This window comes from Notechis scutatus, chromosome 1 (assembly GCF_049901735.1).
Source record: "Notechis scutatus isolate UNSWTSFEM ecotype Mainland chromosome 1, rNotScu1.2, whole genome shotgun sequence".
Classification (NCBI taxonomy): Eukaryota; Metazoa; Chordata; class Lepidosauria; order Squamata; family Elapidae; genus Notechis; species Notechis scutatus.
The window spans coordinates 324,158,007-324,185,157 of record NC_142009.1 but is presented as its reverse complement, the minus strand read 5'-3'; the positions used below and the strand labels follow the sequence as shown (position 1 = coordinate 324,185,157).

The 27,151-nt window shown below is 42.5% G+C and overlaps 1 protein-coding gene across 1 annotated transcript in view; it reads right to left on the bottom strand.

Annotated features, from left to right (window-relative positions):
• Positions 1-24,939, bottom strand: part of PGPEP1 (pyroglutamyl-peptidase I) — a 35,297-nt gene extending 10,358 nt beyond the window's left edge. The window contains exons 1-3 of the mRNA XM_087952560.1: positions 24,809-24,939; positions 19,159-19,211; positions 8,405-8,414 (exon numbers count right to left, since the gene is read on the bottom strand). Of these exons, the coding sequence (XP_087808686.1) occupies positions 8,405-8,414; positions 19,159-19,211; positions 24,809-24,842 (97 nt within the window). The 5' untranslated portion in view covers positions 24,843-24,939. The remainder of the gene's footprint in view (positions 1-8,404; positions 8,415-19,158; positions 19,212-24,808) is intronic.
• Positions 24,940-27,151: the final 2,212 nt, after the last annotated feature.

Here is a 27,151-nt window from a genome sequence, read left to right as displayed (position 1 = left end):
AGAATGGGAAGCTCTCCAGCCTCAATGCTGCAGCCCACAAATCAAACTGGATCACATTGCTCAGCAACAAATCTGCTCACTTGCTCCCCCCACCCCCGTCTTACTAACGTGAATAGCAAAATGCAACGGTCATTGGACAAGCCCTTCAGATTATCCTGTCACCAGCCTGGAACGCAGGGGGGGGGGCAGCTAAAACGAATAAAAAAGTAAGTCAAAAGTACAGCCCTCGCCAGCCACAAAACCACCGCCAATCAAAGAGGTACAAATTACAAACATGTCTCAGGATCTATCCTGATACAGGATGCAAGGACAATGCTCAGCTCTTAAAACTGGAGGCCACATTAATAGCTAGAGACTTAGGGATGGGTGATTAAAAAAAGAGATTTTATAGTTTGGAGGGCAAGTGGGAAAAATAAATGAGAAAGCAGTTTGGGGGCAGTGGAAAGGGTTAAACTTCCCCTTCTCTTGCAAAAAAAGCCTAATCTAATGAGCTCTGAATCTTCTATTGATTTTGGGGAAAAATCACTAATTCTAGAGGCATCTGGTTGACAAGAGCTGAAAGAGAATAAGTAGCCTGGGGGACCACTTTGGTATATTAGCAGCCATTAACCATGAAAACTAGAGGGAAGCTATATTCAGAGGCAGTCTACCTTAGAAGACCAGAGCAAGGAACGCTGTTGCTGCTGCTGCTGCTGCTGCTTATGGGCTTCAGAGTTGGTGAAAAGATTCGCTTGCCTTCATTTTTAATTCTATGAGCAAGGGAACACTGTTTAAGTCTTGTCACAATAAGAACTACAAGTTCCAGAAAATGAAGCACACCTTTTGTGGCTATTGCATTAAAAGGCATCAGCTTTCATCTTGGTCGCTACACGTAGTCCCCTACTTATGACCAATGAAAATGGGACTTATAACTCAGTTTTGAAATTCCAATGTCTGCCTCCTCCCCCTCCGTAGTCATGTAACCATGTTTTGGGTGCTTAGTAACCAGCCCGCGTTTATGGTGGTTTGCCGCATGTAAACCAGGTGGTCATGCAATCATGATTTACGACGTTTGGCAGAAATTGGTGTTTACTTCCAGTTTCTGGCAACAAAAAAACAACAACAACCCCAACCCCTCCCTATAGCAAATAATGGATTTGTGTAATGATTGCTAAGTTTGCTTTATGACTGCCGAATTCACTTAACAAACACCACAAAAAAGTTAGTAAAATTGGGGGTAGTCATGTGATGATCTGCTTTATAATTACAATCCTAAGGACTATTTGTACCAGAGACGAACATGGCTCTCCTGCTGCAATGTAACTTCCAGAATGTATCGATTTTGATTATCTCACCACAATCAAATACAACTCTCAGGGGTTGGAACTAAGCTACGAGAGTATAAATCTTAGAACTAGCTGGAAATTCTATTCCAGCACTTCGGAATATCTTCAGGCTAGAAAAGGCAGCTCTGGATCACCATTTTAGGAAAAATTGTGGTTTTTTTCCCCCCTTACACTTTATTTCAAAATGTTTAAGGTTTTGTTTATTTATATTTCAAATTTACATGGCTGCCTATCTCACAAGAAGTTATTGTTACAACAAAGAAATAAAACATACATGTCAAAAAAAAAAAAAAAGGTCAGTATTAAAGAGGTTTAAAAGCGTGAGGCACACAACAGTTTTTAGATTAGCAAGGGAGACACCTCAAAATCTCATCGGTACCCTGGGACACCCCTCCCCTCCCCGGCCTGTGACATAGCCAGGTCTGGAAGGACCTCGGGAAGATTGAGATGGAGTGACCTTCACTTCAGGGAGAATATCCCTTAAGGCAGGTGCAACAGCAGAAGAGGCCCAGCCCCTCAGGCTCTACTCTAGAGCAGGAGTGTCAAACTCGGTTTCATTTGAGGGCAGCATCAGGGTTGTGTTTGACCTTTGGGGAATCAGGTGGGTGTGGCCAGCTCGATGTCACTCATGTCAGGGTGCCAGTGGTGGTCCGAGTGCTCTGCCTGTGAAAATGAGCTCCCAAGCTCCATTTTTGGCTAAGATGGCGTCCTATAAGACAGGGATCCCCAACCTTTTTGACGCCACGGCCCGGTACTGGTATCAGCTGGGCGCCGCGACCGGTACCGGCATCAACTGGGCGCCGCCATCTTTTTTGACGAAAAAGTGCTTCCGGTGACCTCACGGAAGCACTTTTCGTCAAAAAATGATGGCATAGCTCCTCGGTGAGCTTTTCGGGTGAAATGGCTTTCTACCCGGAAAAGCTCACAGCGCAGCGCCGCCATCTTTTTGATGAAAAAGTGCTTCCGGTGAGCTTTCTACCGGAAAAGCTCACCGGAAGCACTTTTTACCAAAAAGATGGCGGCGCCCAGCAACCAGCGGCCCGGTAAGACTTGTTCCGCGGACTGGTATCAGTCCATGGACTGGCGGTTGGGGACCCCTGCTATAAGACACTGCCAGAAAAAACGGAGCTCGGGAGGGCCACATGTGGCCCTCCTGAGCTCCATTTTCACTGGCAGAGGCACCGCGGGCCGGTCCTTCGCTATTTTCAGTGCAGCCCCTGCAGGCCAGATCCAGCCCACTGCTCTAGAGTAATTCCCTGAGACATGGGACCCATAGCATGCCTCTTTGCAGCATGCTGTCAACATTCCAGAAAACCTCCACTCCAACAAATAACTCCCAGACATCCTCTCCAATGTCCTTTTTATTAAGAGTAGTAAACTGGCACATCTGGGAAATCCTGAATCTGAAAGTTCCAGGTTTCCTTGCAATAAGTAAAAAATTACAAATCCACCCCCTGTACCCATCATCGCATCACATGCCCCAATCACCATCCGTCCACCAGGTGCAGAAATAACATGACTTTGACTTAGAAGAATGCTATTGTGTCTAACCACATACCCTCCAAGAAATCCCCCCCCCTCCCATTTTCCCAGGCTCAAGAATGTGGCAGTGTGGAAGTGGCTGGTGCTAATATGGCTTCCAAAGCTGACACATGCTGGATCTGTAATCAGAGAGAGGCAGTCCCTCAGATCAGGGGTCCCCAACCCCTGGGCCGCAGCCCACTACTGGGCCATGGCCTATTTGGAACTGGACCCTGGAAGCGGTGGGCTGGCACGCATGTTGAGCTGCATGTGTACCAGTCCGCCGCTTGCATATGTCAAGCTCCGTGTGTGCGTACTGGCCCACCGCTCAGATGGCCCAGTTCCCCTCTCCTCCCCGCTCTGGGCCACCTAGCTGCAAAGTTTGGAGACCACTGCCTCAGATAACTTATATTTTGTTGTGTTTAAGGTACAGGTTTCTCCTGCCCAGGGGGCATGCTCATCTCTTTTTCTTAGCTGAGGGAGCCAGCATTGTCTGAAGACACTTCCGTGGTCATGTAGCCAGCATGATTATACACCAAGGCACACAGAATGCTGCTGCCTTTCCACTGAAGTGGTACCTATTTATCTACTCACATTCTCATGCTTTCGAACTGCTAGATGGGCAGAAGCTGAGGCAAGGAATGGGAGCTCAGCCCAACCTACGGCACTCAGGTCTCCAACCCGGACTGTCAGTTTTCCAGCTGACAAGCTCAGCATCTTTAACCACTGAGCCATTGCGCCTCTATCTATTATGTTTACTAGAATATAAATAACTCAAATAACCTATGGTATCCCAGACCCAGGAAAGGTTTTTTAAAGAACACTGAAGTCATCTTCCTCAAGAGGAAGTGCCCTCTGAGACCACAACTCCCAGATTCCTCAGCTATAACAGGTTGGAAAACGTGGATATCTCTCCCATTGGCCTTCTACTTCTCATTTCTACAGAGTCTTGGATTCTGTATGCGCACAACTTTTTCAGACACAGCACCTGTTGTTGCATCTAGTATTTCCAGTTTTCCAGAAGAGGATCATGGAGAAGGAAGGTGGAAGACCAGCCAAAGTTAAGACTCATCAACATCTTTGCAGATGGCCAATTCCTGACAAAGTCTTAACTTTCTTTTTCAAGGCAGCTGGAAGTATCCAGGATAACTAGCGTGGCTGCAGCATGAGCAGCCTCAGTATCTAATGCAAAACACTTGTCTAATCAGCTCAATGGGAAGCAACCTACAACCCACTTTTTCCTATCTCCAGCCTGCCAAAGCAATGCTCTGCCTGAACTTTCGACAAGATTTAAAACGCATCATAAAAGACTGTGCGTGCAGGGCAGGAAGCAGAGAAATTCCAAAACATTTTGAGTTATTTTCACACCCACAGAACTACTCCAAACCTCGCACCTCATGAGTTCTCCATAGATTTCCCTGGGAATGGAAGTAAATATACCACACAGGATTCACTTATATTTTTAATAAGGGTGTCTAGTTAAAAACTATTTCAGGAAAGGGAAACAACACGTAAGTATAAAAATGGAGTGAGAGAGAAACTATCGACCCAGAATTGCCAGACCTGATGAATTAAGGATTTAAAAAACAATAATTTTGCAACATCTGGTCAGTGGTGCAAGGCAGCCTTTCCTCTCATTCATCTGGCAATCTGGATTTGCTTGGACTACAACTCCCAGAATTCTGTTTGTTATCTTTGTTCCAAAACAAGGGTGAGCAACTATGGTCCCTTTACACCCTGTGGACTTCAACTTCCAGAATTCCTGAAATAGGAGGTTTCAGCTAATGGCTCAGGAATTCTTGGAGTTGAAGTCCGAGGTCATAAAGGGGTCACAGTTGCCCACTTCTGATGCAGAGTCTCAGACTTGCGGTCTCCAAAGCACATATGTGGATGGAAGACGATGAGAAACATCAGTGCTGAATCAGCGCTGAAGGCTAGATTGGGAAATTGAAAAATATTATGAATTCCAGCATGACAATGGCAAACCATTTCTGGACTGCTGCCAAGAACACCAGGTGGACTTAAGGACAAAGTTGTTCAGACTTCAAACTCAACACAGTGGAGATTTTAAAACCGGAACAGATCTAGAAGACACAGAAAGGCTGATCGGGGGGCAAAGTGGTTAGGAACCTCAAGGTCCAGCAAAGCACGACGATTCTCAGAGAGAGTGCTAACGACCAGATAACTGCAAGGAGCATAAATCCTTCCATTCTCCACCATTCAGTCAGAACCAAAGAAGCTTCTTGGATGAGAAGTGAAACGTCTTCAAGGAAAAACAAGAACGTCCAGTTGCCTTTTGAAAAAGCTCCTTTGGGACAATCACAACCTGGATGACTGAGAATCTCTATGTGGGGTCCTTAGTGCTCTCTGAGCTTCCTTGTTTTTTTTGCAAGACATTTCATTCCCCAAACTAGGTAACATCATCAGTGCTGATAAGGAATGCAGCTTTCTATCAATTTATATTCTGGTGACTTGCCTGTGTTGGTGGGGGTGGTTCTTTGTTCGGGCTGTGTACTGTTGGCTTCTTTGGCAGTTTCTTGATTGGGGCATTGTTTACTTGATGGTTGGTTTTCATGTTAATCTTGGAGTTAAACTACGCTGACTGCTGGTGGAGGTGCTTGGGTCTTTCCGTTCCCTTTTGGGCTGGGTGATAGTCTCTTTTGCACAGGTGCCATGCAGAGACATTTGTGCTGGCACGCAAGCTGCTGGCAAACTTACCTCACTGCGCATGTGCACGCCTCACAGCTGATTTTTGGGCGGTTTGAGGCCTTTTTCGGCCTCCCAAAGGCTTTTCCGAAAATACCGGAAGTGACAAAATGGGGCTGGATTTTGGCCTACAAAGCTTGTAGAAGCCTTCCTCAAGCCTCTGGGAGGCCGAAAAAGGCTTCAAACCGGCCAAAAATCAGCTGTGAGGCACAGTGCAGGTAAGGGGCGGTGGTGGGTGGGGATTGCGCACGCATGCATAGGGGATGTGGGGGGCTGCGCGCATTGCCTTCTGGGTTCTGGCACACGAGAGCGAGCATGCAAGTGCATGCACTATTTTTGGCACAGGAGCCAAAAAGATTAGCCACCACTGGCATAGATGTTAACATATAAACTTGATTTCACTGAGGGCCCCATCAGACTTTGGGAGGGGGAGGGGGGCATGGCTGGGGTAGGTGTGGCCAGAGTGGGCATGGCCCACTCAACATCACTCATCAAGGCTTGTTTTCGGCTGCAATGGCTTCCCTGGGCTCCATTTTTGCTGGCAGAGGGCTGCAGGAGGCCGTCACAGCCGAAAAGAGAACCTCAATGAGTGATGTTGAGCTCCATTTTCTCTGGCAGAGGCACTGAAGGCCCTTTGCTGTTTCCAGGGTGGCCCCGTAGGCCACATCTAAGCACCCTGAGGGCTGGATCCAGCCCATGGGCCTTGAGTTTGACACCCCTGTTCTAGAAATTCCCTACCGTTTTTGGACTTGGTTTGCTCTAGGGTGGTCACATTTTCCCAATTGAAACTATGGTTAAAATCTGTCTGTATGATAATCTCCACAGACTTTCAATTATTAAATTCACAAAGCAGTTTTATTTTTCTTTTAAAGTATTTAAATATTTTTCTGATAAGGAACATTATGTTTATTCAAAGCTTTTTGAGGGCAGTTTTCTCCCTGTGAATCACTGTTGCATTGTTAAAAATAAAAATATGCCTTGGTTTTCTACTCCCAGAATTGTTAATATGGCCAAAATGAGAGATAGATGCTCTGTCAAAATGCTAAAAGTGTTCATTTTGCCCATCTATGATGTAAGGAAAAAAATTGAAAACAGAAATGATAAGCAAAAAGAAATACATTATTAAAGAACTTTATTCTCATTAGTGCACTATTAAGAACTAGTGATGTATAGCACCTGGATACCAAGTTAACATTTAACACTGCAAACATTAAACTGCATTATTCTTAAATGTGACTTTGTTTCATGTAAAATAGATTTGCTGCTTTTCAGTTTTCTTCCAATGTTTTCCATAGGAAAAACTAAGCAAGTTCCCAGGAAGAAAAAACAAATTTCTTAACTTTTTGCATTTCAAGTTCATCCTTTTCTAATTTGAGACTTCCTCTGTTCTAAACGGATTCTTCTATAAAACCAGGGATTATATGCTTGGGTGACAATAGATAAGAACAGCTGGGATCCAAGCAGTAAGTTGGGAAGAAACTACAAATAAAACAGAACAAAAACTGCCTTACTAAAAATCAGACCATTTGAGGATTTCACCCAACACTGCCTATTTTGATTATCCAAGAAGAGATAATTCTTCTCCATTTCCTGCTACCCAAACCTTCTCAATTGCTGGGTTAATGGCAGGTTGTTGGAACTAAAATCAGGATTTTCTGTATACCAACTATTCTTTTGTTAGGTTTTACAACTCTTTAAATCTTCCCTAATGGTCCTCCCTGAATTGTCTAAGGATACTTGAACCCCATCTTTTGTGCATCTTTTCAGGGTCCAAAGATTATGCTTGACCATCACATCTCAAGTTGGGTGGTTCCGATAAAGGAGAGTAACTCAGGACTGAAATGGGGGTCCTTGGTGCGGAGTTGTTTTCTTGCAGACGTTTCATTACCAAACTAGATAACATCATCAGTGAATTACCTAGGTTGGGTAATGAAAGGAAACAAGCAGGCTCAGAGGACCAAGGATCCCTCAGGTTGTCCTTCTAAAAGGTAAGCAGGGCTGCAAATATTGTTTTAATATGGGTTTTAAATAAAATTAGATACATCTACCATGTTTCCCTGAAAATAAGACCGTCATATATATACATACATACATACATACATACATACCATACATACATAAAAAAAGCCACCAGGTCTAATTTTCGGGGGATGTCATCCACTGACTAACCTCACTTGCGTGTGTCGCCCCGGCGTTGCTTATCAGAGGCCTTCAGGAACTTCTTCTTCTGCGGCCGGCAAGGCTTTCCTGGAGGCTTCTGCAGCAGATAACAGAACTCCAGATCGATCCAGAGTTTTGTTATCAGCTACAGAGGCCTTCAGGAAAGCCTTGCGGGCTGCAGAAGAAATGGGCCGGCAAGGCAGGTGTCAGGGTGTGTGAGGCCTGGCTACAACTGTCCAAAGGTAAGTAGTAGGGCATCTCCACCACTCCCATCCCCACCTTAATTTTTACCCATCCACTCTGGAGTGGGCAGGATCTTAATTAGGGCTTATTTTGGGGATAGGGCTTATATTGGGCACATGTGTAAAATCAAGCTAGGACTTACTTTCAGAGTAGGTCGTATTTTCGGGGAAACAGGTCATACACAAGCAGGATTGTTCTCCATATAATGAAACATATAATGTTTCTTGGCTTAAATAGCAATTTTCAGATGCAGCTCAGGACATTTAAAGGTTCGTACAATATTCCAGAACTGGAAATTCAGTACTCGATCCTAAACATTGAGTTTAGAAAAGCAAATTGGATATGTGGAATACAAAGAACCAGAGCATGAAATTCACAATGCAACATATTTGTGGTAGAGGACAAGTTCAGTGCACTGTTCAAACAAGATAAATTGAACAATTCAGGGCTTTGAAGCTCCTTCTGGACATCAGAAGTGGACTAGATGAGCCTCTTTCGTCTGACACAGCTGGGTTACTTTTAAGTTACCGCTGTCTTAGTTCTTTCCTTTCTTTTCACCCTAGTCCTTATAATGTGTACTGTTCTTTTTTCTTCTTCTTTTGACTGAAGAACACAGTATGTCTGGAGGGAAAGCTAGGATTTGCACAAAAGTGAGTTTTAAATTGGTTTACTTGAAAAACACATTCTTCTTTTTTTTAAAAAAATCAAAATGTGAACATTTGATTTCTTCTTCTTTTTTAAGTAGAGACCCCTAGAAAAACAGGGTTACCAGCTACTGGAGGCAGGAGAGGCAGGGGGTGTCTCAAGCAGGCAAGTTCCAGAAGCAACAATAATAAATCACATGGCTGAGCCAATGCTCCAAAGGCAATTCTGGGTCTTAACAGTGCATCATTATTGATCCATGTCTGAAATGCTTGGGATTCATTAGCAAAGGCAGGGGCTGGAAGGCAACCGTTCAAACACCGTGATAGAAGCAGGAGAGATGAAGGAGGGAAATGATCCTGGTGAAGCACCAGGCAGAGTCGGCCCTTTGAAAGTAAATGCTCCAAGATTCGATTCTTGATGTCTCAAATTGCAGCACAGACATTTCATCTGAAAGTAGAAAGTACTAGACATAACACACTAGCAATCTGTATACAAGGGAGGTGGGTGGGGGGGAAGCCCTCGAGGCAGTCCTCACTTCTGATTTCCCTTTGAAGCTCATAGGGAGAGGGGGAGAGAAACCAAACCTAAACAAACTGTTTTCACCAGCTTCAAAACCTTTGTGTGGGAGTTATCTACCTTTCTTGCAAACTAGAGCTGGGTGCATCACCCCAGTCCCATTAACTGGGCATTCTCTCAACTCCAGCATGATTCCAGGACTTGTTACATTTTCAAGAGATACCGCTGAAATTTACCTCCTACCCTGGAAATCTCGCCTATTGCAAAAGGCAGGTGTGAAATGCACTCGAAGAGACCTAAGAGTCCAAGATCAGGTGCCCGCACAGAGGATGTTGACATGGAGCAAAGCAGCAAGAACATAAACTAAAATTAGTGTTAATTCCCATGCATCGGTTCCTATTGCTATCTTCCAAACCAGGGCTGTCAAACTCGATTTCATTGAGGGCCGCGTCAGGATTGTGTTTGACCTCCCAAGCTCCATTTTCGCGGGCAGAGGCATCGTGGGCCAGTCCTTCACTGTTTCCAGGGTGGCCCTGTGGATCAGATCTAAGTACCCCACGGGCCAGATCCACGCGGGCCTTGAGTTCGACACCCCTGTTCCAAACCATGCTAAGTCTTCCCATGATTTATATAAATAACTCGTACTGGCTGCTCATGTTACAGCTGGTAATTCTATTTTAGCTAATTACATACCATGTTGCCACAAAGTAAATAGATACATACAGATTGTCTCTGACAGCTGGAAGTCAAGCTCCGATATTTTTCTGTTTTCTGTAATCCTACCAAGCTTCGCTTATATGTGTATTCAGTCTCATATCTCAGCCACAAGGACTAGAACAGGGGTGGCTAACCTTTTTGGGGCTCCTTCTGCTGAAAATTGTGTATGTGTGCGCGCTCGCATGCCAGCACCCAGAAGACAATGCGTGCGGCCCTCTATGCCCCCTACGCATGCACACCCCCCTGCGCCCTTGCGCATCTCTGTGCATGCACGCCAGATACTTGACAATCAGCTGTCGGGCGTGTTGCATGCACACATGCGCAATGGGGCTCTTCCGGGCAACTGGGAATGCACATGCGCAATGGGGCTCTTCCGGCAACTGGGAATGCGCATGCGCAATGGGGCTCTTCCAGGAAACCGGAATGCATGCGCAATGGGGCTCTTCCGGGCAACTGGGAATGCGCATGCAATGGGGCTCTTCCAGACAACCGGGAATGCACATGCGTAATGGGGCTCTTCCGGGCAACTGGGAATGCACATGCGCAATGGGGCTCTTCCAGACAACCGGGAATGCACATGCGCAATGGGGCTCTTCCAGACAACCGGGAATGCGCATGCGCAATGGGGCTCTTCCGGGCAACCGGGAATGCACATGCGCAATGGGCCTCTTCCAGACAACCGGGAATGCACATGCGCAATGGGGCTCTTCCGGACAACTGGGAATGCGCATGCGCAATGGGGCTCTTCCGGACAACCGGGAATGCACATGCGCAATGGGGCTCTTCCGGACAACCGGGAATGCGCATGCGCAATGGGGGTCTTCCAGGCAACTGGGAATGCGCATGCGCAATGGGGCTCTTCCGGGCAACTGGGAATGTGCATGTGCAATGGGGCTCTTCTGGACAACCGGGAATGCACATCCACAATGCGGCTCTTCCAGGCAACCGGGAATGCGCATGCGCAATGGGGCTCTTCCGGACAACCGGGAATGCGCATGCGCAATGGGCCTCTTCTGGACAACCAGGAATGCGCATGCGCAATGGGGCTCTTCCGGACAACCGGGAATGCGCATGCGCAATGGGGCTCTTCCGGGCAACTGGGAATGTGCATGTGCAATGGGGCTCTTCTGGACAACCGGGAATGCACATCCACAATGCGGCTCTTCCAGGCAACCGGGAATGCGCATGCACAATGGGGCTCTTCCGGCAACCGGGAATGTGCATGCGCAGGGGCTCTTCTGGACAACCAGGAATGCGCATCGCAATGGGGCTTCCGGACAACCGGGAATGCGCATGCGCAATGGGGCTCTTCCAGGCACCGGAATGGCATGCGCAATGGGGCTCTTCTGGACAACCGGGAATGCGCATGCGCAATGGGGCTCTTCCAGGCAACCGGGAATGCGCATGCACAATGGGGCTCTTCCGGGTGAGAGCATGCCGGCAGAAGTGGCTCTGCGTGTGACTTCTGGCACGCGTGCCATAGGTTCGCCATCACAGGACCAGAGTCTTCCCTTCCTTATTAAATCTGACAACTGAGGTCTAAAAAAAACATTGAAAAATCACTTACTTTTCCCCTGTGCCTCAGTGAAGCCACACTTGTAACTGGTACAGAGGAAAAGTGTTAAAAATACGATTGACACAGAAGAGCAAAACAAAACAAAACAAAAACAATCAGTGGAATAGTTTTTCAGAAAGATGAATGGTTTAGCCTATCAAGCAGATACAATTTCCACAAGGGACAAATGCAACTTCTTACAAAAATATATTCCTGGGGTACTTATAAGTTAATAATCAAGAGATGATGCTTTGGAGACAAAATAGGTCATACAGGTAACTGACCATGTAGCAAATGAGTGACAGAGAGAGAGGGGTATTTCTGACAAGAGAGATTTTTGTCTGATTCCACCTGGCCAGTGCCACCAATCAACTGCAAACCAGGGTAATGGATTAGCTCAACAATTATTTTATTTCAGATCTGTCACCTTCTTACATTTCAAAACATTGATTGTGGTATGACAATGAAGCATAACCTGAACAAGGAGCAACTACGTAATCTTGCTCCTCTGAAATATCTTCCCAGTGGGGTGGGTAGGATGGTCAGGGGGCAATCTAAGAAGTCCAAAAGTATATATTTAAAATGAAACACTTTCCTTTGAAGTAGCTATACTTCAACCATCAAAGCTTAAAAAAAGTATTTTTAAAAAACTTTCATTTGAAAGCAGCTGTACATTAAACATCAGCACACCAATAAGTCTGAAGGCGTTTTAAAAAGAAAAGTTTACTTTTTCTCTCTCTGTGAAAAAAATATTGCAATAGATGCGCAACTCTACATATTATACATTCTCTCTCTCTCTCTCTCTCTCTCTCTCTCTCTCTCTATAGGAATTATACTCAGTTATAAAGGGGGAGGGGAGAAACGTACCACAAATCCCTCCTCCAGTCAGACAAACTTATTATCTGTTGCCTTGTGTACCTGACAAACAGTAAAACTGAACGTGTGTGACCGATTCCCTGGCCCTCCACAATGGGCTGCTTTGTGAGTTTCTAATATCCTTATCTGGCCTGTCTAGACACTCTGACAGCAATTGTCCGTGCGGATGTCGGGACGCGCTCTGACCTCACTCCTCGGCAGCCTGGAGAGGGGGGATTGAATAAAAGGCGACAGGAGCCAATTAACTTCACAGTCTAGAGGGCACACCTGGGCCTCTAAGCAACCTGCTGGAGGCAGGCAGGAAATCAAAGTTACCCCCCACTTTAAAAAAAAAAAAAAAAAAGCAACTTGGAAAGCAAGTTCTCCAAAACAGCAAATAGCCCCAGAAGAGCGGGGATACAAGCATTTCAAGTTTGGAAAAACCGTCCCTTTTATCAGCATCTGTGTGTCTGTGCAGGCGGTGTGGACAGGCGCTCAAACGGGTTTTTGTTTCCAGCGGGAGAGATCGCGTTCGACTCAAAACCGCTATATTTTTAAGCCACGTGAAAATAACTTTGCTTAATATTTGCAGGCCCATTCCTCTTTGGCTTTGTTGAAGATTCGGCCGTGTATTTTTTTTTTTGTTTCCATCATCCACCCACTCTCCATGTCCCCTGGAGCATTTCCAAGTCGGACAGTCCGGGACATGTATTCAGTGGCAAAGAAATCCTTCGACAAGAGAAAGGAATTGGGGGGAAGAGGTTTCTTTCTTTTCCCCCTTCTTCTTCCTTTAAAGCTTTAGGATGCAGGATAATGCCCAAGACGCAATAAACCAAGTCCGCTTAGCCTTCCTCAAACCGGGGAGGATTTACAAAGATTGTTTAATTGATTTTTTTGTCTATTAAAATGCAGATCACACTGTCTGGAACTCAGAAACTCAGACACAGGTCTTTGTGTCCACTCAGCTCCATGAAGTCTTGTCTGCCACAAGGCACAATGCTTTAGTTGCATGCGTTCAAAGGCAGGCTGTTCCCTTTCTTTTGTCTGGGCCTCTTCAGGCTGGGGACAGAATTGTGTGCAGTTTGTTGCACACAAACATGCTCAGGGGAAACTGCAGGCTGGGAGGGGAGAAAGAAGAAAAAAAAAAAAGAACGAAAGAACGAGTCGAAGTTTCTTTTTAAATTGAGCAGAAACTCAAGGAAACCCAACAATCCTTCACAAGTTTACTCAGAAGTAGGTAGCCTTGACTTCCAGGAAAATGTGCAGTGAACTGCAACCACAAATCAGTTAAGGGAGGGGGAAGAAAATGGAAGAATTAAGGAAATGCTCTCAATTAATTAGACAGTCATTTTAAGATATAAAGTCTTCCAAAATCATAGAAGAAATACAAATATGAAGAAATGTTCAGCATTCCTCCTACTGTCATGCAGGCAGGAATGAGGAAGACAGAATGGAGCCCCAGCCAGCAATAGCAACACACGATGCACATACTGTGTTCCACAATTCTCACCAAAAAGCATAGGAAGTTCTCACCCAGAAGAAAGGAGATGCCTAATCCAGCACACGATTTCTCGTGGTCAGCAAGATATCTCTGGAAGGACCATGATTAATTTACCCAATTAACTTTGCAATGTCACCTACTCTTTGCACAACACACTTATCCATGTCAGAATCTCAATTATCATTATCATATCAGAATCTCAGCTGTCACTTTAAAAAGGAAGCTAAAAGGTCCCCGCACCAAAACTCCAAGCCCTTAGGGATGGTCTGAAACGTGGAAGAATGTGGCACTGTCTTCTAGCTCATGCCTTAAAAGCAGGAAATCCATATCTGAGGTACACTTCTTTAAATATGGAGGCTCTACATATACTTTTCATAGCTGATAACTTCTGATAGTCAGGAATTACAATATTCTAAACCAGGGGTGGGCTCTACCTCCCACCAATCTCTTTATACCAATCATGGCTTTACCGCCCCTATTTTTTTCGAGCCCTCAAAATTAAGTTTAGGTTATAATAAAATTTTATAAAAAAAAAAAAAAAAAAAAAAAAAAAAATCATCCATTAAATAAAAAAATATAAAATTTAAAAAAAAAAAAAAAACCACCCGACATAGCCTCAAAACCCCAATTTTCTCTCCCCCCCCCCTAAAAACCCCCCCCCCCCCACACCCAAAAAACCAACCATCCCCCCCCTTTTTTTTTTTTATTTTTTTAAACTGAAAAGTTTCACACACACTAGCTTGTCCTTCAACACATCAACTGCCTGGTCTGATTGTCCATTTTCTGCACCTTCCCTTAACTCTACAATTGTGTGTCCTTCAAAATACAGCAAACAAGAATTTTGTGACCTTCGGTTCATACGAAGGCTTAAGAGACAGATAGGTCTGGGATTCCTCTGGAAGCCTCTGAAACCAAGAAGTTTGAAGAATCCTCCAAACTTTTAAGATTTATTTTACGCTGTACTTTATACACAAAATTTTCAGAGCGATGCACCATTACAAATGCACCTACAATAAAAATCATTTTAAAAGGAAGCATTTGGTCATACATCCCAGATTAGTCAACAGGAGAAGAAAAATCACTGAACTCTTCAACAAAAATGCCTGCCAAAATGTCATCTTAAGTAATTAAGTAAAGCTCCAAAGAATAACATCTATATTATCAGCACACTTATGCAAGTTCGGGCAACTTTTAAACCTATTCAAATCACTTTAAAAAAAAAATCCCCTACAATTAACTAAGGCAAACAATCCTACACACACTTCCCTAGATAGCAAGTCGCCCTGAATCCTGAAAAACTACTTTCCAAGGAAATATATGTAAGAACAGGGCTGTGTGACTACACACATACAAAAAAACCCCTCTCCCCTGGATATGAAAAATAAAGATTTATTGACTTAGTGTACACAATTAAAAACCCAGCACACATTTGTGCTGTACAGTAATAAAAAAAAAGGCATCTAATTTGGGCTCCAAAGTTGTGAGTCCAGTCACAGTTCACCAAGTCCCAGTATTCAATGGACACTCTTCTCTTTCACAATCCATGCTGGTAGCCAGGATGATCTCAACTGAGACTCACCTCCACCCTAGAGACAGTGTAGGACCATGTCAAACGCAACTAGCTGCTTTAAAAAAAGAACAAGGTACAGACACAAACGTAGACAGCTGCAAGCCAGACATCTGGCTTGCCATTAGTTGGCAGCAATTGATTAGAGTTTTGGGGGTGGGGGGGTTAATTTAAAAGCACTTGAGGAGAGTATTCCCAGAGCTCCAAACCCAGAAGGGGAGGGGACTGGCAAACAGACAGGGGTAGGAAGGAGAAGAGATACTTCCTTAGGTCACTCCGTGAGCTAGGCTGAAATGGTCTTTCCAGGGAGGATCACATTTAACATATCATATCAAACTAAACAGAAAAAAAAAAAGGAAAAAGCTCACCCTATGCAAATTCCTAATTCTTTTTTTTTTTTTTGGAAACAAATTTTATTGATTTTAAAGACAAACAAACCATCATTGACCATTAAATACATAAAACCTCTTTCCATTATTAATTTTACAAGTCAAGTAAAATATTATTTTATACAACGTAATTCTGTTTTACACCATTTCAATATGGACATATAGATATCTCTTAACAAATTTCTCATTATTTCTCTTTTCGTATTCAATTTCATTATTATTATTTTCTATATTTATCCAGTTTACAATCATCATCTACATTTCTCTCTGACTTGGTTACCGTTATTCTCATCCAACATTCCTCCGAGGTTTTATTAATTCTCAAACAAAACATGAACACACAAAACACAAAAATATAAAACTTCTTTTAAGAAAGTAGTTTGGCCCCAGATTACCTCCCTTTGTATGGACTTCAATTAAATTCGTGCTCATCTTATATACCATTACCTATCTTATTTACCATTCTATATCTTCTATATAACTTCTCCCGCTTTTCACGCTTCTTATTTCTATTTTATTTAATTCATTTTAATTTAAATCATTGTATTTGTATTTTTTGCCCATTCTTTCCAAATTCTCCATTTATCCTAATTCTTATGGACAGCACTGCGCACAGAATGCTAACGCTGGGAGATCTCCGCTGCATATAAAGTCCTACTTTTATTGCTCTATTTGCAAAAAAAAAATCCTGGATTGAATGATTCAATGCCTCCTGAGACTTTCAGAAGGTAGCAGGATAGGCAGTGGAAACTGAAGGCAAGCGAGATGGTTTGGTGTGTCTATTCTTTGGTTGAGGCACAACCACACAAACGCACATTTTTTAATGGCAGGATCATGGAAATTTTGAGGGATTATTACCGGTATAATCATGTATGTTGGCAGAGAATTTCAGGAGGAAATGCATGGCACAAAAGCCCCTCCTGCCCCTCTTGAACACCAAGCCTGGGAAAGAAGAGAACAGGATTTACACCCAGGATAGAAAAAGGTACAGCAGGATGACATTTTGGGGACGGGGGGGAGGTGTTGGGGATGGGGGGTTCAGGAAAAATATCTTAAAACTTTAAAATAGAGCTTGGAATAGAGGCGAGTTGGTGTAGTTGTAAATCTGACAGATGCTCTGAATTCACCCAGAAAGAAATGGGTATTGGGAAAGTGAGACAACTGAGAACGTTTCCAAGAAGGAACTACGCAAAATTAATAACAACAGGATAACAGAGTTGGAAGGGACCTTGGAGGTCTTCTAGTCTAACCCCCTGCTCCGGCAGGAAACCCCATACCATTTTAAGACTAATGGTTGTCCAATCTCTTCCTAAAACCCCCCCAGTGTTGGACTGCACATGAAATCTAGTAATGGGATCCTAGCTAGTTCAGTTGTTTAACTTCAAGGTAAGGCCAGCATCAGGCTACAGTAACAATTCATGCATAGCTTAGACTGGCAGCATTGACAGTCTACATTATATATGAATTTCCAGGAAGTTAGACGCCAAGACAATTAAGACAGCGCATTATCTATGGTACCTTCAAGGACAGGTAGTCCTCGACTTACAACAGTTCATTTAGTGACCATTAGACGTTACCACAGCACTGAAAGAAGTGAATGATAGCAATAGCACTTAGACTTATATACCACTTTATAGTGCTTTACAGCCCTCTCTAAGAGGTTTACATAGATGATGACCATGTTTTACACTTATGACCGTTGCAGAATCTCCGTGGTGATTTACATTCAGATGCTTGACAACTGACTCACATTTATGACGGTTGCTGTTATCCCCGGGTCATGTGATCCCCTTTTGCGACCTTCTAACCGGCAAAGTCAATGGGGAAAAACCAGATTCTCCTAACAACCGTGTTACTAATTTAAGAACTGCAATGATTCATTTAACAAATGGGGACGAGAAAAGTTGTAAAATGGGACAAAAACAAATTCCTCACTTAGCAACATAAATGTTGGACTCAATTGTGGCCATACGTTGAGGACTACCTGTACTTCAGGGTTCCGATATTAGCATTCTAAGGAGCAATAACAATAAGGAACCTCTGTGGCGCAGTGGTTAGAGTGCAGTACTGCAAGCTACTTCTGCAGCCAGCTGCCTAAAATTTGGCAGTTCAAATCCCACCAGGCTCCAGTTTGACTCAGCCTTCCATCCTTCCGAGGTGGGTAAAATGAGGACCCAAATTGCTGGGGGCAAGATGCTGACTCTGTAAACCGCTTTGAGGGGGCTATAAAGCACTATAAAGCGGTATATAAGTCTAAATTCTATTGCTATTCTAATTATGTTTACTGGGCTGTTCTTGCACAGATGTGGTTGCTGAGTTCAGGCATAATTTTCTATGACAGATCATGGCAAAACTACATTCCTCCACCCACCCCAAATTGTTAAGTTGCTGTTCAATCAAAGTCATGCTCCTGTACCCAGTCTTCCCACAGAGCAACCCCTGGGGAAGCTGCTTTCTCAACAGATCCTTGTAACCCTGACAAAACAACATCATTCGGTTTCACATCAATGGCGCTTTCAACCTTACAGGAAAGTTCTTAGCCAACTGTTAACAGCTGGCTGTGCCAGATGTTCAAATGTGGCTAGTTGAGTAGCCAAGTGTCTCCAAAGAAAGAACTTTGAACCTTACCTCCTCCGCTTCCCCACAACACACGCACATACAATCAGGAGCACAAATCATCTTCATGACAACAACAGGTGTCTGTCTGGCAGAGGTGGATGTTACACAGTTGTGTAACAGAGACAAAGAAAACCACATATTCATGCACGGAGTTGGTCAGTTTCATCTACACCAGAGGTCTCCAAACTTGGCAACTTTAAGACTTGTGGACTTCAACTCCCAGAATTCCTCAGCTATATACCTGATCTACACTGATCTGCAAGAACATTCATTCATCTCTGCCTATGCCTTAGCCTCTGCAAATATTCCGCCATCATTTTTCAAAAATGCTATCAGCAAATATGATCTAAACAGGAAATGCTGATTTATCCCTTTGGAATCACTGGCTCATTAAAGTGTTTTAGCTGATGAGTTTTAGTTAATAATTTGGTTGGGATTATTTTAAGTAACTGAAAGAATCTTAACTTCTGTTAAGAATCTTCATGTATGCAGATAATCATTACACAGGACAGAAAACATTCCCCTAGAAATCATTACAGTATTACTCTCTAGAGGAGTCAGCAAGTTCCTGAAAAAACTCCAAACTGTGAAGTCAAGACGACAGGCCAGAAGGAGGCAAGGACAAAGCACAACCATAACTCTGTCATGAAAACCGAATGGATACAGTCACCACTAATCAAATTCAACTTTAAGGCTGGCTTTATGGTTTGTTTTTTTTAAAGTCAAGAAGGATCACTCCTTGGAATCCAGCTTAAATAGTTAATGGACCATTGTTGGAGAAATGAGTTATTAAAAAGTAATGCTATTATGACTGAAGCATTTGAAAATATGTCTTTTACCTGAACTGCGATCCAGCTGGCATTGACAGAATACTCCCCAAATGGACCGAACCCTGAAATCATAGAAAAAGATTTCTTTTTACCATGATGGCATTTTGTTTTTAGGCACTAACGAGCAGTCTAAATTGGCCGTTTTATAGATCATGTACATCAATATACACCATGTAATTATCGTAGGTCATTGTACATCCTTTCTCTCACCAGGATTGGTTCTCTCTTCCAACTTCCAAACTACACTTTAAAGGAGGTTAAAAAGAATAGGCACCTAATGAACTTTCTCTAAGGATTTGAAGATGAGTTTCCTGCATCTTTTGCACCGCCATGAAATTCTCACTATTTTGAGTTCACGTACTATACTAGTGCAAGGGATTGTTAATTTGCTTTTGGCTTGTGTTGTATGAACTTGGTCACAAAATTCATACACACAATTGGATTTTATTACAATTAAGCAAATCACAGCTTACTATGACGGGCGAACCAGATAGGACATGCACAGTTCCTTGACCCATGACTTTTGCTAAAGACCCATTTTAAAAGTTTGAAAAAAAACCAGACCTTTTCTCCATTACTCTGTTTGAAATGTGATTGATAACAAGTTAGTTAGAACCAGCTACAGAGATTTGCCAAGAACATGATGGAATTCAGATTACACAAGTGCACATGAACAGAGACTTATTTATTAGCCCAATTAATTTCACAGGCAGTTGTCTTTTCCTGGTTAATCAATTTAGTCAGAAGACCAGACTTACATGGTCTGTGTTGTCCTTAAACCTACTTACCCACACACACCCAACCTTGGTCCTGGGCAGGTGGGCATGCTTGCAGTACTTAAAAAATAATGGATACTTTGTTCAATGAAACTTAAGAAAACAGGCATAGCTCTAACTATCTTGGGAATTTCTACAAATTAAGGAAATATATAAGCATCGATGCCTGAAGCTTCCAAGAAGGAAAGGACTTTACATAGCTCAAGGAGAACAAAGTGATTTTCTCTAATTGAAATCATGGAGATCTGTTAACCAGATAGTATATACAGATTTGGCCCAAACAGATCAATAGTTTTCAGAGTCTTTGATGCTTGGTTGTTTTCTTGCAAACGTTTCATTACCAAACCTAGGTATTTCCAACCCTGGACTATAATATTCTCCATTATTAGATCAATAGTTTGCTGTGATCTCACACAGCTCCTTATACATCATGGTTCAAAGTCACCTGATATGGATTGAAAAATATTTTTGAATGTTTATTACATTTCCCCTCAAAGATCCAAATTAGTTTTTTTTCTTCTTCCACAACCTGAAGAGTCTATTTTTTTTTTAAATGTTGTGGTTCTTTAAAGTCCAATAAATATACAGCATTGTTCTATATTGTACTTCTTTATATTGTATGTCTTCGGGAGGAAGAGCAATATAAAATTAAAATGAATGTATTGTCCTCAGCATAACTTTTCACATAAGCATAAATATATCTTGATATTATGCTGGATCAGTTATCCATTCTGCACGCTCTTATGAATGCTTACTCAGAAGTAAATACACTAATCTCCATGGGATTTATTTCAAAGTATTGCACATATATCATAGGTGAATTATCTTGCTCACTTTCGTTGCCTTCCCAACTTTCTTGCTTTGATCTCTCTCCCCACTGTCCTTCTGCCTTGGACAGTGAGATGGATGGGATATAAAGTTAATAAATATAAATAAAATAAGATCAATCACACTCCCAGCCCAAGAGATTGGCAGCATTTACAAGAGGTCAGTCTATTTCCGCTTCAAAGATTTTCAAACTATGTAAAACTGAGGTACAGAGTGACAAGGTTTCCAGTTGCACTAAGACATAATTCAGTTTGTCATCATAGTTTATAAGTCAGGGCTTATGTTTTAGTTAATTCAGCAAACAATGGTTAGCAAATACAGTGTATAAACCCAGTTTATATCTCTAGGATGCATTTCTGTATTAACTATTTCTAACCTCCCAGAGAATTTGTTGCTCAGCAGTTTGTCAAAGAAAACAAAACCTTTCCTTAAATCTATCTGGTGTGAAGTCTTCCATATCGGGTTTTGCACACTAAGCACTTTCTTGGGGAAAAGCAGATTTCCAAAAGAATATAGGTATACAGTATCTGAAACTCAAAGCAAGAATGGCATGCTTTGGCTTTTTAATGAATAACTTTGTTAACCAGCAAGCCATAACTGGTATTTGTAGATGTTCTACCCCAAGTAAAGGTAAAAATGTTCCAGACATTCAGTCACTGTTCGAAGTTACATCACTGAAAACAAAAACGACTTTAGGACCAGTTTTCAAACTTACGACTGCTGCAGCATCCCCATGGTCATGTGGTCAAAATTCTGGTGCTTGGCAACTGGCACATATTTATGACAGTTGCATTGACCCAAGGTCATGTGATCACCATTTGTCATCTTCCCAGACAGTTTCAGACAGCAGAGTCAAAGGGGGAAAGCCAGATTTATTTAACAACTGCAGCGATTCACTGATCAACTCTAGCAAAATGTTATAAAATGGGACACAACTCACTGAACAGCTGCCTTGCTTAGCAACAGACATTTTGGTAGCAATTGTGGTTATAAGTTGAGGACTGTGTGTATTATGCTTGAATAGCTGCCCCATTGCTCCTAGAGCACCAGGTGGAAGAATAAAAGAAAAAATAGCCTATCAGAATAATGGACAGGCATTAAAAATGCCTACATGTAAAAAAAAAAAACTTTTCCTACTTTACCACACAAAACTCTTGGTTACCAACAACAGCATTTTTATCCATCATAGTTGAACACGGTTTCTAAGTCAGGTATGTAAGACACAAAGCCTTATTTCCATTACAAACTATTACAAATAAACACCAAAAAATAAGTAAGTTCTTCATGTCCCAATGATATATGGAAACTAGCATGTATAAATTCCAGAAGCAATTTATCTGGATTGTATCAATGTTAGAGCGAAGAGATACCGAATAATTAAAAACAAGATTTCTAACATTAGATTTCAAGACAAAAGCAAGACACATTTAGAGAAAAGGGGTTGCACATACTATACTGCAATGTGGTTTGAATCATTTTGCTGCCGTTGTGTGAACTCAGCCGCTGCGTTTTGTAAAGCACAATTTATGGCTCAACATGTGGTGTAAATTAAACCTATTGTGGTTCATTGATTATACCATGGTTAAACTAATTCCATTTAGTGCAACATGTGAACTCAGTCAGACTTATTATTTGACCCAGTCACATCCGTCAATATATGCCAATCCCTCAAAGACATTCCCCAAATGGCGGTATTTTGCCAGCATGCCCACTATATATCGTTCTCCATATTCTTTGTTGTCAGGAAGGGGAAAAAAGGTTTTTCACCAAGGTTTCTGTGCCTGATTGTACTCACCAGAGAAAACCACTTAAAGACAAACTGGGTACATCTGTTCTGATATCAAAGTTTTTAATTCTCTAAAAAGGTATGTTCCAAGACTCTTTCCTCTTTTTGAAAATATAAAGTTGTAAACGCCATCTATAATTCCAGGGAACTGGACATTCTACAGGTGCCGGCTACAAGGCACCAAGAAATGAAGAGAAGCCCCCCTTGCTCCCCTCAACCCCCACCCCCCCCAGGCAGAAGGCTCCTTTGTGCTCCCTTCTTTCTTGCTTAACCAAATGATGTTGCTATCAGATAAGAATTCAATAGAGTATTTTGGAATCCCTTTGGGCACCTTCTTACTAGAAGCCACCAAGGCTAATTAGCAGGAAACCAGCTGCTCCCAGCTGCCAGATTTTTATGGGATTAACTTCATCCTGAAGGGAGCTACACGGACATGCACATGTTATTCAGGGCACTTGGCATGAGCTGATGCATCGGAGCATGCCAACGACATAGGTACCAGTCAGACTATTTGAAGATTTTATCCTGATAAGGACACAACGGGTCTGGAAAAAACTGCTTTGCATCCTATATTCCACAGGTGTGTGGCTACTGCATGCCATGGAGCATGAACTGCGGCTTGCCAGAAAGCTCGCATCTCAGCCTCTGCAAGGAGACATCATCGCCTGGCACCCCTGCCAAGAGTTCACTGGACTCTTTCAGCTCCAACTAAGGCTGTATCAGTAAATCCCAAGGGCGTCTCCCTACTGCCACAACTCCAGCCACTGATGGGCAGGGCAGGTGGAGCTGCATCCTTCAGTCAAAAGACTGTTCACCACTCATAGCAACCCCCTTTTGTGCCCCGCAAGCCTTTCAGAGATGGGCCTCTCCTTCCCGCAACTTCATGTCGCCCCTCCTCTCTAGCCCAACTTGCTGTTTCAAATAACCACTGCAGGGCTCTGAGCAAGCTTCAAGCAGTCACTCTTCCTTTGAAAGTAATCCTACTGTTACCAGGGTGTGGTTTGGGGGCTACACTGATTTAGGAGCTCAGGACCCAGAGGGAATCACATGGGGGCGGGGGTGGGTGGGAGAGAGAATGTGACTTCAAGACCTCTTGAATGACTTCAGATTTACCAGCTGCCATCAGACTTGTCTTTTGGGAACAGAAGGAAGGTGTCCAACAGCAGAGAGGGGTAGAAGGGGAGGGGGGAAAAGCTGTCACACAAAACCAATATGCAGATCCCCCACAGGCAAATGTCCACACAGAGTGCTGTACTTCACATTTCATGGGATTTTTCTCCCAGGAGAACAATCAGGTATTTCCCCCTTAAAACATTGGGAGGAGGGACAATATTTACCATATTACCAACAAGTAGTAGCACCACTTTGAAATGATGGCAACACACTTTTTATATCAGAATAACCCCTAACCTTCTGCTAAACAAGTCACACCAGAGGTTGTGCAGTGAGAACTAGCACCAAAAGATCCTCACACATTTTATGTGTATCTTACACACAGAGGGATCCTTTCTACTACTCCTCTCCTCTCCCTTCATCAACCACTTGCTAAGGAGCCTCCTTGCTCATCCGCCCTCAAACATTCATTTCCAATAAACTCAAGTTTTTGTAGAAAACAGATGAAGAATTATGAATAAAAAAAGTATAAACAAACATGACAAAAAGCTTCCCACTAGTTGGCAACAGTCTCTGGGGCCATTATTACAAGAGGGAGAGTTAGCAAGGCTAAGGAAAATTAAAAGAGAATAAAAGATTTACGGGAGAGACAGGCACTGAAAGAGGAACAAGGGGAGCAAGTCATGGGCTGGGTACATTCGTAGATAAATCAAACGGGACCGTTTTTAAGGAAGATTGCATTGCTCGGTCCAGTTAATCCGGAGTATCAATAATCCGGAGAACGAAACATTCAGGAGGGAAGGGGGAAATATTTCAAGCAGAAAACACCAGATCCAGAGTTTAAAACAAACAAACAAACAAACAAACAAAACCAGGACAACCCACTGTTATATGCTTAAAAGAGAAAGTTTGAGGAATAATAAAGGAGGAACAAATTACTCGAAGGGGCGTATTTTACACTATACATCTCCCCGAACCAGCAGGTTCAAGGAATGTCAGGTTCATGCTGGGACCAAAAGAAAAGGGGAACTATTTTGGGGGGTTACTTAATGCGGGGGGAAGACGAACCTCAACCCTCAAACCTTCCACTTCCCTCCCCCTTTGGAATGATCCCACTCCTCACAGCCTCCCCCTTCCTGTTGTCCCCCGCCCTTACCAGTCACCACTACGGGCCGCCGGGTCTTCTCCATGGCTTTGCTTCCTTCGCTCTCTTCTACCCGACCAACTTGAGGCGACTGACTGAAGGAGCGAGCAGCAAACCCGCCCCACTCAGGGCCTAGACCCCGCCCATTGGAGGAGATCGCGTGACCACACCCAGGCCCCACCCACTCCGGGCAGAAAGAGGCGGAGGCACAGCGCTAGGAAGAAAAACCACAGACGAAGATTGTTTGCAAGGCTAGAGTGGCACAGCACACTTATTCCCTTGCTTTTTAATAGTGCCCGTTCTTTCTCAATCTCCTTCACTTCAGTACAGAAGGATAGGAGAGGTTCTGCTCCATCAGCACATCGTCCATGCTAAACTGCACCGATTAATGGCCATGACTTCCAGACCAAAGTCCCTTGGGAGTTGTAGTTAACCTTTAGTCTAATACCATTTTTATTTATTTTATTTATTTTTATTTGTCAGTTGCTTACAAGATAATAGGTATAAGTAAAAACATAGTTATGAATACATGGATACATATAAGAAAAATTAAAAAAAATAAATGTATGGGAATGCCTTTATCCACATACTATCAGATCTAGGCTTCAAAAATTCAGATGAATAGCATATTGTTCTTGGTTCTTTTTGCAGCCTAGATCTATTCAGCTGTATTCTTGCCAAGTTAGAATATCAGTACAATTATTCATTATTGTTACCCTTAGAGAGTGGCAGCATCTCTCTAAAGCTTTGGATAAATATTTTCTAAACCCCACCAAGCTTTATAAGGTAGACCTTTTGCACGCAAAGTATATGCTGTATTGCTCAGCTAACCTAAGAGAAATCAAACTTGTCACAATTGTCTGTACTTTATCTTAGTTACAGTGCTTGTAATAAGCAGCTGAGTCAGCTAACTATGTAATGAAACCCAGCCAATATCATAGCAAGAACAAAGGTTGAGTTCCTGTTACTATTAGCGTATATGGTCTGAAAAATATTTTGAAGCAAACAATTACCAGATACCATTGATCTGCTTGACTACTTTTTCCAGGAAAAACTGCCTGATGTTTAATCTGTATATGTATCCTTTTTCTCTGGCAAAGATCTTCTCAGGTGTTTGCACTAAATGTAAAATGTGTTTATTTCCAAACTTTCATTTAAGAGCTCAAGACAGTAAGATATATTTAACAGGCCCTCTTATTTTTCTCCAGAACAACAAATCTGCCTAAAAGGTTATGCTGAGATAAATCAATGGGGCCCTTCCATCCAGGGAAAGTACACTAGAATCCAGTTCTTCTCACACTGCAACTTTTGCAAACATATGTCTTAAATCAAGGTTGTAAAGATTGGCAATTTCTAACAGAGATATTGAAATGTTCTTTATTAAAACACCTGTTGTTAATGTTTTCACCCACCCATTATGAAATAATTTCCCACTAAACAGTGAGATTCAGCTCACACAAAACAATAAGCCATATGTACGATTGGCTTTTAGTTTTTTGAAAAGTTGACTGAGATGGGATATAATTGTGTTACTTTAAAAAAAATGCTATTAAATTTAGGTGAAAGCACTTGTCAGCTGAATAGGTGATGTATAGTGTGTGTCTTTGAGTCAGTCTTGACTCCTGTTAACTGCTGGGATTAGCCTTGGCAATATGTTTGGACTTGGTTTGTCATTGCTTTTTTTCCTGACCCCAAGTCCACAAATGGCTTTCTGCTTAAAATGAATCTTCAGCAGTGTTATTCAACTTTGGCAACTTTAAGATGTAGGGACTTCAACTCCCATGCTGACTGAGAAATTCTGGAAGTTGAAGTCCTCACATCTTAAAAGTTACCAAGGTTGAAAAAACATTGTCTGGTTGTGCCCTTATGCTTTTACACTATTTTACACCAAAATGGCTCTTGGTTGAATGGTACTATTGGGGAAAAATATCCTAATTAGAGAATGCAGTTGAGAGGAGAATCAGTTACCAAGACAAATAGTGTTTCATTGAAGTCTCTTCACTGAATTTTTTTCCAAGCAGCAGCTGGACAGCCATCTGTCAAGAATTTTTTTCCTTTGGATTCCTACAGTGAACTAAAAGCCACCTTCAGTGACCCTTTTCTTTTCTATGATTCTATGAATAAACCAAAGTTGATTGACTTTTGCAGCTGTCTAAATATATATAAATCTAAGAAAGACATTTCCACTACATTTTTTGCAGTCCGACGTTCTTTTCATGGACTGAATAGATAACCCAAGTCTTTAAAGGGGGGTTGATGCATTCTTGGAGAATATCATTAAAAGCATTAATCTATATATATAAAAGCAAAATACCATATATATATATAAAAGCAAAATTACCACTCACACATCAT